At 40.0% G+C, this 16,176-nt stretch overlaps 1 protein-coding gene across 1 annotated transcript in view; it reads left to right on the top strand.

The window, feature by feature from the left end:
- Nucleotides 1-16,176, top strand: part of DISP3 (dispatched RND transporter family member 3) — a 127,877-nt gene that overhangs the window by 89,558 nt on the left and 22,143 nt on the right. The window contains exons 9-10 of the mRNA XM_063436627.1: nucleotides 321-482; nucleotides 957-1,118. Of these exons, the coding sequence (XP_063292697.1) occupies nucleotides 321-482; nucleotides 957-1,118 (324 nt within the window). The remainder of the gene's footprint in view (nucleotides 1-320; nucleotides 483-956; nucleotides 1,119-16,176) is intronic.

The raw sequence follows: 16,176 nt of genomic DNA, 5'->3' as shown, positions 1-16,176 counted from the left end.
ATGCTTCTCCCTGTCCTTTGTTACCAGAACCCAATGTAATATTGTGCATCCCTTGTTAGAGATATCACAGCCTTTCACCTCAGCCATAAAGAGAGACATAATGTGGGGCTGGGGTAATGACTGGATATGATTAAGGCAAAAAAACATTTCATTTAGACAATAATACCGGATGTATATTGGCACATTCTTATTATGTGCAGGATTTATTCATTATATGTCTGCTGTTAAAAGACCGCCCGCCTTCCTCAGAGTGTATCACATTGTAACATTAAGCCATACCTTATCTCAGACTGATACAGTGCCTTGTCTGTTGTCCTCAGTGTCCATTGAGTTTGGAGATGTGCCTTTGGTTTCAGTCCTCCCTGACAAAATAGACCGAAAGTCAGAAACCGACAAAAGAGACCAAGTGATTCGCTGGCTGCAAGCGATCCTACACCACTGTGTTCTGTGGACAACGGTGAAAGGCCGTTACATTACTGTAGGTGAGCCACTCTGCGGGTTACCACAGCCGTGCCTGCCATGATGTCTGTCTGCTATCATTGGCTCAGTAGGAGCATTTTCTGGAGTTCAAATTGTTTCCAACTTACGGTATATTTTTTACAAATAGTTACACACTCCTATATAATAGTGGGCCCAGGGGATAATTCTAATTAAATGAAGAAAATGAATGAAGAAAAGAAAAATGGGACTCAAAATAATTTGAATCTTTTTATAGCAGATGATGTGAATGTCCAAATGAAGCCCTCTCAGGGCACCCACACATATTACGTTAAAATGTAGGTTATTCATGTTGAGAGGGGGCATGAGTTCTTAATCTTACCCAGTTCTTTTTTCTTTTCTTCTAATAATTAGCGATAACATGCGATAATAGAATAGACACATGAGAAGTCCGTAAGAATTGTGCACACTCACAGATATTTTGACCTTCTCTTCCTGTTCTGTCTTTTCATTTGCAGGTCTTTTTCTAGCAGTTCTTATCCTTTCTATAGCCTTTGCAACCCGTCTTCATCCAGCCAGCCGTGCCCCCGTTCTGTTCAGGCCCGATACCAACATACAACTTCTTCTGGATCTCAAATACAATCTAAGTGCAGAAGGGATATCCTGTGTTACCTGCTCAGGTAGGTGCTCATTCTTTATTAACTGGACTGCTTCATAGAACTTCATATTTTTCCATCAGACCCTGCATTGTGTTTTCTTGCGGGGGCCTTTCATCACAGTCCAACTCTACCAAGGTAAAAAGAGTTCAGTTTGGTTCAAGACGGTTTGCCAATAGCTGTGTATGAGACAGAAGTACCAACTTATTCAACTTAAAAAAACAATGTTTCAGCTGCTTTACCTGACCCTTCAGGACAAGCCCCTTCTGGTGTACACCCACCAAAGTGAAAATAATACAATCAAACCATTATTATATTGCCGCAAATTCACTTCTGTGATCACATTTAACTTCATGTGCAAAACTCTGTAAATATATATCTGTCTTATTTCTACACCCCATAGTACATAGTAGTAATGTGCCATGGGTTTAACAAACGGAGTAAGTACAACTGGTACCCTGGCCGCTTCTGCCCCCATGTCCTGTGTTGGTGAGATGAGGACGGTTAAATTGCAACCAAGGGTTTCCAAATGTCTGGCCCATAATATGTCACCAACTACAAAGTTTGTGTGCCAGAGGGGGAGCCAAGTGCTCATTTTTTAGAATTAATTTGTTTGTTTGTTTTTTATTTATTTTTTAAAATGTGTTTGGTGGCAACAACTGTGTTTACAGAAGATTTGAAGATGTCAGTCACCAGGCTATCAGGGTTGAATTGATTTGTTGGCCTGTGGATAGGAGTAATTGTGTTGCAAGTCATCTGATTTTTTTTTTATTTTTTTTTAAAACCGATAAGTCAAAGTTGAGATATTATTCCCACAATAGTTATTTCTCCCACCATCAAATAATTCACAAAACGGAGTGTAAAGATATCTACTTTTTTCATTTCAATTTGTGAATGGGGAGCTACTAATAGACTAAAAGCGGCAGTGGCACCCAAGTCCGAGGATTCCTGAAAAAAGACTGAAATGTCCAGGGGCAGAGCTGACATGCGCCAAATTGGAACTTTGAAGTTAAACTGTTAACGGATTAACCCCTGAAGGTAAACCAGTGCCCGGGACTTCCCTGCACCATAATAACTTCATTCTGATTAAGTTGTTATGGTGCCCAGAATGGTCATTTAATGAAATATGATAAATATAATGAATAGCAAAAATCTGTTTCTAAATACATTTAGAGGTGAACCCTATGTAAACATTTCCCTAAAAATGTATTTATTTATTTATTTATTTATTTATTACTAATTTAAGAAAGGTCATTTTAGAATGTCTGTCAAATCTATAAGGTCATTGTTTCCCTGCCAGTAGAGTCTATAAAAATGTCAATTTAATGTGACACCAATTACGCTACATACTGTGCAGCTCGCTGAGCCTCGGTACATGATCTGCCATTCTGCACGCAGCCTCCACGGAGTCTTATCTGACAGCATAGCTAGAAAGAGAAATGTTCAAATCAATCCCGACCCAACCAATTGGAACACGTTGCAAATTATTTCGCTGATTGAAAAGAATAAAAATCGTCTTCAATTTCAGTCAAATTTACTCTCCACTGTTCAGATGGGTCTGTAGGATATCATTCTGTGGATATGTAGTCCATCATCTAAACATGCCAGGACTCCCAGGCTACTGTTCATGTGATATTCTCCTGATCCTAATAAAAAAAGAGAACAGGCTCTTAACCCTCGAGTAGGAGTGTTCGTATATTTTACAACATAACTTTTATTGTGGAAATACATAAGAATAGTATATAGAGACAATATATTGTTTCTCCTCATCCTCACTCAGCTGAAACAAGACACACTAAGAGCCTCAAGTAGCCAACACTTGCTTTTGAATTTTATTTTGTGGCAACTCGGTTCCAAGCCTCGATTAGGAGGATACATTTCCAGAATTCTATATTGCCAGTGAGTAGAGATGTCCCGAACTTGTTCGCGGTCGCCGCGGCGGGCGAACATATGCGATGTTTGGTCCGCCCCCTATTCATCATCATTGAGTAAACTTTGACCCTGTACCTCACAGTCAGCAGACACATTCCAGCCAATCAGCAGCAGACCCTCACTCCCAGACCCTCCCACCTCCATGACAAATAGGGGGCGGACCGAACATCGCATATGTTCGCCCGCCGCGGCGACCGCGAACAAGCTATGTTCGCCGGCGAACAGTTCCCGGCGAACTGTTCGGGACATCTCTACCAGTGAGTTTCTACCAAATTACGAACCTTGGTTGAATATATGTTTTATGAAATTTCCCTCATAGTCAGGTGTATTGAATCTTGAAACAAACCGGACAACGATTGAACATGTTCGTTTGTTTTGTGATTCGGAGTTCCACCCGTGGCTCCTCAAAAAGAGAGATGATTGATGGGAAAAAAGATTATTGATGGTTAGAGGAAGCCAATAAATGTTGAAATGGGGAAAAACTGACTCAAAAAATAAATAAATCTGTATTTACAAATATATTAAATAAGTATATCATAGATAAATATAGATTGATTTATCTATTTTATAGATTTATTAATATTTCTCTTTTTTCCCTCGGTTTTTCCCTCGGTTACTTTTTCTCACTTGATCTGTGAACCAATCGGTGAGAAAATGTTCCTATCAGCGTACAGCGCAATATATACATTATATTTATTTTCCAGTAAATTGATTAGCCCATTTTTGTGCTCTTTTAGGTTAGTGCATTTTCCAGAATATTTTAAATGACGATATTTGGATAAGCCGAACTGCCACAAGGACTACTAAAAAAAAAAAAAATTTCCCTACGAATAGACTTGGCTGAGTTTTCAGCTAGGCTCAATTAAAGATGACAGCGCTCTCCTCCACCCCACTAACAGAGTCTGGACCTGCCTGGCTTCACACAAAGAGATATGGTGCCCATCCAGTTTAACAAGAGACAGAAGAATTCACTCAACATGCATTTGCTACAATTTTATTATTATATGGTGGTTTTTCATATAGAACGTTTCTGGGAAAGTTTTATAAGTGGCACTTTCTCCGCTTTTTGTTGGTTTCCATGGCATTAGAACCTTGCTTTAGACTTGTTCAAAATAAATAACCCACTTCTTGATGTTTATTGTGTTAGCTGTTCAGCTTCCTTTCCGTGTTTGAGCTTGGAGTGGCTCGATAAATTGTTATATTCTTAGTGCTTGTTATGTGTCTGATTTCCATTGCACGGTACCTTTACAATTTAATATTGAGTAACGATGGGGAAACGGCTTTCTTCTCCCATCTGATTGTCACTGACAGATGAGGGTGGAAGGTCAGATCTAGAAATCTTATCAATATCAAATTTAATTAGACCAATAGAAGAAACAATAGAAGGGTGGAGACATGTTCATCCTAGACAGGTACGTATAGAGGGTTCATTCACTAAACACCAAACTGTAATAAATTGGAATCTGAATGGCAACATTTAAGCTAATATAACCGAGCTTTGATTGTTCACAACAAAACGTAGTAAGGTGCAATGGTGCTAGAAGAATACAGCAACAATCCCCAGATACCAATGATCACCCAATTGGATACAGAAACAGTGAACAAAACAAAATAAAAGCGGGGAGTGCTTCACATCCTACAGATATACTACAATGGATATACTTCCCTGAATGCAATATGGAAGGAATCACAAATCTATATAAAGATATAATAAAAAAAAGTCCACATAGTGTATTACTGTATTACAGTATGAAATGTAGAGAAATCTATGTAAAACAACTCACGTTTACCAGAGCCTCATGTAGCAGGCTCTGGCTGGTATCCATCACCAGATAGTCTTCACACACTCGGTCAGCTTGTGATTGTCTCAGCAGTGCAGCAATGCAGGATGTCTTGGCACAAGTATGGTAAAATATGTTTATTTAAATGGTATTAAAAACCCACAGATTGGGTATTACATAAATAGCAGCATAGCGCGTTTCGACCTGTAATAGGTCTTCCTCAGATGCAGATATAAAATAAAGTGCACAAACATTGCTTATATACCATATACATAAATGTTAAAATACGCACACTTGTATTAAATTGAATAAAACCAGCTCCCATTTCCAAATATGGTCACAGCCAGACATGTTTCGCCCAATATGGCGGCACATCCGGTTATAGACCGAGTACAACAGTAGTCCCCACAGTGTTAATCCAATCCTAATATGTCCTCCCAATGTTCCTCCCAAGAAACGGCCGATATGTCATATCACGTAGTGAGGCTCATGCCGTCACATGATCGTATTGTTGACAGTTCGGCCAGCACGTCACTTCCTATAGCATGTTTCCGGTCCGGGAGATAGTCACATGATCGTCATTGGGAGTAATGGTGGGTCTGAAGAGATCTTCAGCTCCATTTAATTTGATTGTTGGTGTGTTGGAGACTTTTACCAAATCATCACTTTTTGACAATTTTTAATTCCCTGAAGTTTGTTTACTGAATAAACCCTAGAGACATTGATGTGTGTTTAATAATGAGTCAGTTTAAATTAGCTGATTACAACCATGAAAATTTAGATAAAAAAAGCTGATATGGAATTTAGTTTGACTGTGTTACTGTTACTGTGTTACTAAATGTGTGACTGTGTTACTCTGTTACAGTGTGACTGTGTTACTCTGTGACTGTGTTACTGAATGTGTGACTTTGTGACTGTGTTACTGTGACTGTGTTACTCTGTTACTCTGTGACTGTGTTACTCTGTTACAGTGTGACTGTGTTACTGTGTTACTCTGTGACTGTGTTACTCTGTTACAGTGTGACTGTGTTACTGTGTTACTCTGTGACTGTGTTACTGAATGTGTGACTTTGTGACTGTGTTACTGTGACTGTGTTACTCTGTTACAGTGTGACTGTGTTACTGTGTTACTCTGTGACTGTGTTACTGAATGTGTGACTTTGTGACTGTATTACTGTGACTGTGTTACTCTGTGACTGTGTTACTCTGTTACAGTGTGACTGTGTTACTGTGTTACTCTGTGACTGTGTTACTGAATGTGTGACTTTGTGACTGTGTTACTGTGACTGTGTTACTCTGTTACAGTGTGACTGTGTTACTGTGTTACTCTGTGACTGTGTTACTCTGTCACAGTGTGACTGTGTTACTGTGTTACTCTGTGACTGTGTTACTGAATGTGTGACTTTGTGACTGTGTTACTGTGACTGTGTTACTCTGTTACATTGTGACTGTGTTACTGTGTTACTCTGTGACTGTGTTACTCTGTTACAGTGTGACTGTGTTACTGTGTTACTCTGTGACTGTGTTACTGAATGTGTGACTTTGTGACTGTGTTACTGTGACTGTGTTACTCTGTTACAGTGTGACTGTGTTACTGTGACTGTGTTACTAAATGTGTGACTGTGTTACTCTGTTACAGTGTGACTGTGTTACTCTGTGACTGTTACTGAATGTGTGACTTTGTGACTGTGTTACTGTGACTGTGTTACTCTGTTACAGTGTGACTGTGTTACTGTGTTACTCTGTGACTGTGTTACTATGTGACTGTGTTACTCTGTTACAGTGTGACTGTGTTACTGTGTTACTCTGTGACTGTGTTACTGAATGTGTGACTTTGTGACTGTGTTACTGTGTGAATGTGTTACTCTGGTACTGTGTTACTTTGTTACTCTGTTACTGTGTTACTCTGTTACTGTGTGACTGTATTACTCTGTTACTGTGTTACTATGTTACTCTGTTACTGTGTGACTGTGTTACTGAATGTGTGACTTTTTGACTGTTACTGTGACTGTGTTACTCTGTTACAGTGTGACTGTGTTACTGTGTTACTCTGTGACTGTGTTACGGAATGTGTGACTTTGTGACTGTGTTACTGTGTGAATGTGTTACTCTGGTACTGTGTTACTTTGTTACTCTGTTACTGTGTTACTCTGTTACTGTGTGACTGTATTACTCTGTTACTGTGTTACTATGTTACTCTGTTACTGTGTGACTGTGTTACTGAATGTGTGACTGTGTAACTGTGTAATTGTGTGACTGTGTAACTGTGTGACCGTGTTACTGGATTTGTTTTTGTGTCACTGTGTGGCCGTGTTACTGAATGTGTGACTGTGTCACTGTGTAACTCTGTTACTGTGTTACTCTGTGACTGTGTTACTGTGTTACTGTGTTACTCTGTTACAGTGTGACTGTGTTACTGTGTTACTGTGTTACTCTGTTACAGTGTGACTGTGTTACTGTGTTACTGTTACTGTGTTACTAAATATGTGACTGTGTCACTGTGTAACTCTGTTACTGTGTTACTCTGTGACTGTGTTTCTGTGTTACAGTGTGACTGTGTTACTGTGTTACTGTTTTACTCTGTTACTGTGTTACTGAATGTGCAAAGACGGTGCTGTTTTGACCTGAATTTGTTGTGTCTCTCGACAACTTACACCTTTATTCACTAAAGTGAGAAGGGCAGGGAATTCAAATGTCAGACACAAAGTAGTAAAACTGAAGACAGAACTGGATTTTTTTTTCTGATTTGACTGTGTTGGCCTAAATTTGTAAACTCACATTAAATTCCCAGTGACTTTCAGTTTAGTAAATAACCCCCCAATCCTAACATTTTTATATGACAGACGTGTGACCTGGTTTCATATCTATAGATCCAGATTGTTATATTGGAGGCTTCCCATCCTTGATTCATAGAACTATTGGTCTCTGGGTAATTTCCACATTGCATATTGGTTTACACAGCGCTGAATGTTTATTATGGACCGCAATGCAGCGTAAACATCTAGAACGCAAATGAAAATCTATGTCTGGTTTATGGAAGAATTGTGCATGTACCCATGTATAATAAGTTATATACATACAGCACTGGGTTCTACACAGAGCCATAAAAAGCAATATGAGATGTGTTATAATAAGCATCTAACCCAAAACATCCCGTATCTCCACCATGTGCAAATATAATCAGCATCGCTCACTATTCAACTCATTGCGAGTGCTGTTTAGATAGACGTAGGTCATACTTAGAGATCATTTCTGACAAATAGAGGCTTGTTCTATAGAAAGTTAAAAGGGTCAGTCCAAGCACCGTAAGTAAACTTTGTATTACTACTATGTGAAAACGCCCTGAGCCCGGTCTTATTTAGGAATGCCATGGTTTGTTAAAATGAACACAGGGAGTCTAGGCCAACTCCTTGGTTTTGCACCCCTCCCTGTCACAGGTGCCTTATTCAAGGGCCCTATTTAACCTTGTACTGCAGAGAGCCCCAGATGGAATTATATTCCCCAAGTAAGTGGGTGAATCTCATAAGAGCCAACATAATGCTAGAGTAGGACCTGCCAAGAATGGGGTACATTGACGCCTGCCAAGAATAGGGTTCAAGAATGGGGTACATAGACGCCTGCCAAGAATGGGGTACAAGAATGGGGTACATTGACGCCTGCCAAGAAAGGGGTACAAGAATGGGGTACATTGACGCCTGCCAAGAAAGGGGTACAAGAATGGGGTACATTGACGCCTGCCAAGAATGGGGTACATTGACGCCTGCCAAGAAAGGGGTACAAGAATGGGGTACATTGACGCCTGCCAAGAATGGGGTACAAGAATAGGGTACATTGACGCCTGCCAAGAATGGGGTACAAGAATGGGGTACATTGACGCCTGCCAAGAATGGGGTACAAGAATGGGGTACATTGATGCCTGCCAAGAATGGGGTACAAGAATGGGGTACATTGACGCCTGCCAAGAATGGGGTACATTGATGCCTGCCAAGAATGGGGTACAAGAATGGGGTACATTGACGCCTGCCAAGAATGGGGTACAAGAATGGGGTACATTGACGCCTGCCAAGAATGGGGTACATTGACGCCTGCCAAGAATGGGGTACAAGAATGGGGTACATTGATGCCTGCCAAAGATGGGGTTTATTGATGTTGTGACAGGCTTATGCAATGTATGATCATATACTCTAACTAAACCCACATTATTTTTGCCTAGATATGGTGTGTTTTTGTTTTTTAAATAACACAATTTGTGAGCTTTGAAGTTGCTGCTTAGTGGATGAGTAAATGCACTGGATTTTGTGTATGTTTTGTAACAATCACTCCCTCTGTAAGACAGCCCACCAGAGCTGACAGTCAGGCAGCCCAGGGTTAGAAATGAAAATGAAAATGAGAAGTTCCTGATTGGAGCTTTTATCATGGTGAGGGAGGGTCTGTCTGTAGCTACAGACAGATCCACTAAGCAGCACATTGCAGATATAACTTTGTATTTAGATATTTTATAATTATTTGAATGCATTATCTTTATCACACAATAAAATGATGAGGTCATTTTTATGACAGTGCAGTCCCTTTACGTGAAGCTGAGTAGGGAGAGTAAGAGCATACGGTGGTTTAGTTATTGCTGACGATGATCAAATGGTAGACAGGATGAAGCAGGTAAAATGCAGGTAAACTGCAGGTAGCGTAGTTACAATCCTTTTCTCCCAAGAACTAGACGACACATAGCTTGGAGGTTAAAACACTGGCATCTCACCAGGCTGAGACACACTCTTTATTATTACAGCTTCCTTTAAGCACAGACCTCCGCAGGGGGGTCTGCATTCCACACAATACACTTCCCTTAGTCCCAGGCAGGAGGGGGTTGGGTTACAGATAGCCATCTCCTGCCTTAGGAGATACCAAGCAGTACACAGGGATACACTTTACATCATATTACAGTCGGGGGGGTTACACTTTAAGTGGCTGGTTTGGCCACAGATAGGAATAGCAATGCAGTAATAGCAAGATATATACACAAGGACATTCTGTAAGTGGCTAGGTTTGCAACAAAATGTGACCTTTCTTAACAGGGAACTTAAACCCTATTCCACCGCTGGTCAATCATATTTCAAATTAACCCTTCAAGTCAGTGGTACCCACATCAGTCCATCCTTGCAAGCGCGCTGTCTTGGTGTCATACTTGATTCTGGCCTCACCTTTGAGCCTCACATCCAGTATGTTGCCAAATCCTGTAGATTCCATCTTAAAAACATAGCCCGCATCCGCCCCTTTCTTACGCAAGATGCTACCAAGGAGAATTTCCATGCTCTAGTAATTTCCCGCATGGATTACTGTAACCCTCTCCTAATTGGTCTCCCCAAAAGCCGTATTGCCCCGCTACAGTCTGCAATGAATGCTGCCGCCAGACTGGTTTTCCTCTCTAGCGGGTCCACTCACACCTCACCCCTCTGTCAGTCCTTACATTGGCTTCCTGTCCCTATAGGAGTCAATTCAAAGTGCTAACCCATACCTATAAAGCATTGACCAATTCTAGCCCCTCTTATATCTCTTCACAAATCCATAGGTATGCCCCTTCTTGGTCTCTCGTGACCTTCTCCTGTTCGCTGCTCGTACCCGTACGGCCAACTCACGCTTGCAGGACTTCTCGCGGGCGGCTCCCTTCCAATGGAATAATCTGCCTACCCCATCAGACTCTCCCCTAATCTTCAAGTGCCTTAAAACCCATCTCTTTAGGAAAGCTCCCAGAGTAACCTCTACCTCACATACCTGTCTCTTGCTCTCTCCTAAAGGGCAGCACTCTACTCTCTCCTCCAGCTCTGCTTCACTCCCACCTTATTTGTTTGCTATCTCCAGTCCTAATGTGTTTTATACCCCACCTCCTATAGAATGTAAGCTCGTTTGCGCAGGGTCCTCTTTAACCTATCGTTCATGTAAGTTTTATTGTAATTGTCCTTAAATCCCACCCTCCCCCCCACCTCATAATATTGCTACAGAATCTGTTGGCGCTATATAAATGGCGATAATAATAATAGGAAGAATAAATGGAGAGGAACATGGTTTAAACACATCCCACCTCCCCTGTGCATTGTCTGTGGGCACACTATATATATAATATTACAGGATACTTTGTTCCTGAATGTAACATCCACACAGTTCCAAGTTCAGTACAATATTTGCATTTGAACAAAATTGTGATTATTTCCATTTTGAGCATGTCTTGCTATTCTGCTTTGTATTACCACTGGGAAACTCTCTGCTCATTTCATCTCAACATTATCAATTTTTTTGCAAACATTGTCACGTGTAATTAACTCAGAAATGTAATGTTTTCATTGGGTATTTTATTTTGGTATTTAATTTGTATTTTATTTGGCTAGATAGCATAATTAGGCAGTTCAGCCTCAATATTCTTTGAATTTTAGCTAATTTAGCTTTCTTTACTCAGATATAATATGTAGTGTGTGATAGCATGGGCGTAGACTCGGTTAATAGCCATACATTTAATGATGAATTGCATTATTTTATTATAATGTACATGAAATGATTCAGATTGGAACTAAGCCAATACCAAACCATGTTAATCATGGTAAAATTGGAGCATTTTAGGACTAAGTGTCAAATTCCGATGAGTTTTTATGACAAATGAAGCCTCAAATTATCCACATTTATTTTTCTTATTATCATTATAATAATTATAAACTATCTGAAAAGCTCTCCTGCTTGGTCCAGAGTTGAGAAACAAAGAAAGGTTTTCTAAAGCACACAAGTAGCCTAGCTCCCCATCGGAGTGACTATATGTTCCTCTGTCGGTACCTGATTGCAGTTGAAGGTTAGGTGTATTTGCATGTATGCGAAGACCGGTAATAATAATAATTGTGTGTCATCTTATATCAACTTCAGAACATAAATATTTGCACAAAATAATTACAGAACTCGTCATTTTTATCCATTCGTATTTATTTTCCTATTTATTACTATTTCTTATTTATTAACAACTAGTGAATTTATTTAACAGTAAAGACAAAAATGACTACTAATATTTTTTTGGAAGTTTTTTTGTAGTGCTTAGAGATTTGTGATTCACAGACTTCGAGATAACAGAATGTTTTTTTTAACCTGGTTTTGTCTTATGTAACTGTAACTTTGAACACGTCAGTCTGGTTGTCACAATCCATCCTAACAGATCGTTATGTTGAGCTCTCGTTATCCCATTTTTTCACACGGTCAGTGGAAGCCAGGTTTAATTCTATCCGTGAATGTGGTTTCACATATTAATGAGCTGTGATCTCACCTCCCCGGAGCGATTCGTCTATGTCCAAAACCTGAATCTCTTTGATGTCATTCATCAAGGTGAATTTAATGCAAATGTGAACTTCGGCACCACATCCATTATAAATCTAGCTTAAAATCTGCCCATAGGAAAAGGATATCATCAGAATAGCTAAACCACCCGGGAACGACCTAGTTAATGTATGTTCATCTTGAGTCACCCACCTTCCTTGTAAAATGTCATGTAAACACGTCACTAGGATTCAAGTTAATTATGAATAACTAAGGGCTGTTACATTTGTATCCCATGTGGCAATTCTGAATACGTATATATATATATCATTTTTTGTATTTTTATTTTTTTCCTATGTAATTGGATCAGCAAGCATTCACGTAGATAGATCCGGTAAAAAAAAAAAAAAAAGACTACAAATCCCATGAAACTTTTCCAGCCTTTAGACTGGCAGAGAATATTGGGAGTTGTGGTTAGCTTTACAGCAGATGTACCCATTGCCGTATAACAATCAATAAAGGAAGACAAGAATATAAAGACATTACGACACCAAAACAACTCTAATGCAGTAGATAGGTTTTGGCCTCATTAACATGCTGCAATTTTTTATGTTCAAATCTCTGCAGTTTTTGCACACAAAAAAATGCTTTGCAGAATGCATGAGTCTGACTCCATAATCCCACTCCTATTTAAAAATGTCTTTATTATCAGTGTGTACGTAGCTCTCATTATAACGCAGGCGGCTCGACTTTCCTCTCATTGGATAAGCTGTGTACATACACTAATAAGGAGGTTTTTTTCTGGAATGAGGGGCCAGGACTAAGGACGCAGTCTTATAGTGCAGCATTTTTATTTTTGGCAAAAACTACAGAGATTTTAGCCCTTAAACAAACAGCTTATTAATGATGCCTAAACCTATCAAATGTAGTAAAGTATTGTAGGTGCCCTGCGTGTCCCTTTAACTACCTGGGTGTTTCTGAGGTCTATTAGTTGGCTTATCCAGTAATATAGACACAGCTCATACCTTTACTAAAGTTAGTCATTTAACCTGTCTTGCTGCTGAAATACATTTGTTCCTTGTACTGTCAGTCTTCATTGTTCTTGACGATCATCACTCTGTCTGTTACAACATGAATTGTCACTAATAAACCTCTCAAAGATCTCGCTCTAGATTGGTAAGAGCACTTGGTGTCAGAATCTGTTCTAATGGACAGCTTCAAGATGCCCTCTGTCTCTTTTAGTGTGTTCAGTGTCTTAGGGCATAATATAACCCTTTGCAATTCGCTATCGAGTGCAATAAAACAGACAGTGCAGGTTAACAAAGTTATAATTGGTATTACAGAACATTTGCAGAATCTCTAGCAGTGACAGACACGGACAGTACTCCTAATCTTCCCTGAAAAACAGATAATTTGTTTAAACAAGGAATAGTTTACCTACATCAGATGTATAGTAAATAATAAACTGTATTAAATTAAAAACCAAATCTGTTACTGTGACGGACATGGGTGTGGCGGTATACCCTCCTTAAGATGGGTTTCTACCGCCTAGTTCTAGTTGTGATAGCTTCAGAGTGATTATAGCTGCCAGTGATTATAGGTATTGCTGAAGGGGTAACCGTGGTATCACCCAAACACGAGACGAGGATAAGTGAAGGGTAAAGAAGAACTGTTTATTCCCAGCCACATATTTCCCACATAGGAACCCCCACAGTCTGTACATCCCCAGATAGCCTGGATCCGAGTGCCCAACATATCCGAAAAGCGATCAGATCCCACGGACAGAGCCGAAACGCCACCGTGTGGAAGTTCTGACCGGCCGCACACATGGTCCTATGCCCAAAACAGTTCCAGAGCATTTTGTGCTTTTGGCCGGTCAACTTCGGGAGTTCCATGTGAAAGAAATACCGAACGCACACTCTGGCTTCTTGGTAGCATTTGTTCGTATGAACCATAGCACTATCCTGACGTGTTTGGGAAGGAGAAGGCGTTCATCTAAGTTCAGCGGTGTTCAGGAGTTTCAGTGTCCGATTTTAGTTCTAAGCGATCAACGCCCAAACACCATTGCCTACATTCTCGCAAACAAGATGACCACCACACAGTTCTCACGTGCTCGTGCATACGAACTGTGGCCACCCAGCCACACAATTAGAACCCACACTGATAGAACTGTCAGGAGAGGTTAACAAGGGTTCCCGAACAGTACAAAGGAATCCCACAAACTCAGTCTTTCAATAGTTTTTAGCATGGCTCATAGTCCTGGGGCAGGAGGCTAGCAAGCAGGCTCCTCCAGGAGCTCAGGGCGAGGGCAAGTTCACCACTATGGGTAAGATGGACAACCCATTAGCTCATTTTATTTCAGCTAACTTTTGCGATTGTTTTTTGCTTCACTGTTTAGTGAATAAACACTACCAATATATTTATTTAGTTAGCAGAACTGGCTGAAAACAGTCTAAACTACTGTTTTCTCAAATCATTCTCCTAAAAGAAAAGAAAAACTGAAAAATATGTATCTCCTATCCTCCTGCAGAAGGAAACACATCCAAAATGTGAACATTATAAATTGTCATTTTTAAAAAATGTATTAGCACTTTTTTACGTGTCTGATTGAAATAGAATTTTGACAGATTTAGGATATACAGCGTTTCTGCTCTCACAAGCATTAGATTTCCCAGTTTATTAAATATTCTCCTGTACTTTATATGTGAAGCACGGTTGAAAATGCAATTCGCGCATAGATTCATACGGAGAGCGCAATTTCACTGGCAAATCTTGTATTTGTGAACAGGAGGAAGGGCAGGAGCTGTTAAGATGAATGACATCCAGAACAGGAAACATTCCTGCATCAATCATGCACTTCACGGCAGTGGCTGTGAATCTGCAGCTGATGGGCTTATCTGAGCGCAGTCTTCGCTCCTACCCGCATCTATCATTTATTTAGTATTCCAGAGGCCCACAGCTCAGTTTCCTCTTCTCACTCTCCTTCTTCATTCTGGAACTTGATACAAGGAAAGCAGAGCGGAAACAGGCAGGAGCCCAAGGGTGAGAAACGTCCTGCAGATTGATGCTGTCAGGTAGCTGGGATATGGCAAGCCAACCTCGTGTCTTCGGAACTCCCGTTAAACTGTATGAGATACATTGTATCAAGGACCGGGCCGGCCCCAATGTCACAAATTATAGCGCAAGGTGATAATTCATTAAAAAGGTCTTTAACCCCTTAAGGACCAAACTTCTGGAATAAAAGGGAATCATGACATGTCACACATGGCATGTGTCCTTAAGGGGTTAATGCTGTTTATATCAAAATAAAGTGGAATTGTTCTTTGGATATGACATTTACATTGAGAGTCACGTATAAGGTGTGTTAACCTTTTTATCATGCGATGCGCCATTTTATTTTAAATCAATATTTTGCAATTGACATCACAATCCAGTTCAGTCGGGGCACAGCCAGGGCACACATTGTGATGGAGGCAGTGAGATAGTAACATTGTTGGGTAAAGAAAGTAACTTGTGTCACACGTTGATTACGTCTCCAATCTATCGTGTCGTAAGTCTTTACCCGTCTACAGTTATTCACTAAACTACAAGTTGTTGGCAGTTGACAAGGGCGTTGCAAATTCTAGGCCGAAACAATCAGGAAGGAAATGGGTGAGATGGACAACATTTCAGTCCAGCTATTTGAAAGGGCACGTGAAGTCCCATTTCATAACTTCTTTATTATAAAAATCAATTTTGCCCACATTTGGACAACATTGCTTGGCTGTCCACGCAAGTTTAAATGTGGAGAAAACCGATATTGTTATTATAATTTCTGCCATAGCAATTCGGGAAATGTGGGGCCAAAGTACCCTCCAGTTTGGTTCAGTCCTTCTGAATATGGTTTAATGCAGAACTGGGTTATGGCGTTAGTAGCCTACTAGCACCATGGCCACATTTATGAGCATAGTGGTTATAATGTTTACATTATCCATTTAATTATAGAACATTCCTGACAGCTTCCAGTTTTACAATTCAACATCATTTAAAAATTAATACCATTTATATTTATGCAAATGTTTTGCTATATGTTGATGGCATAGTCCTTC

This window comes from Pelobates fuscus, chromosome 11, assembly GCF_036172605.1.
Source record: "Pelobates fuscus isolate aPelFus1 chromosome 11, aPelFus1.pri, whole genome shotgun sequence".
NCBI lineage: Eukaryota > Metazoa > Chordata > Amphibia > Anura > Pelobatidae > Pelobates > Pelobates fuscus.
This window is presented reverse-complemented; position numbering and strand designations above follow the sequence as displayed.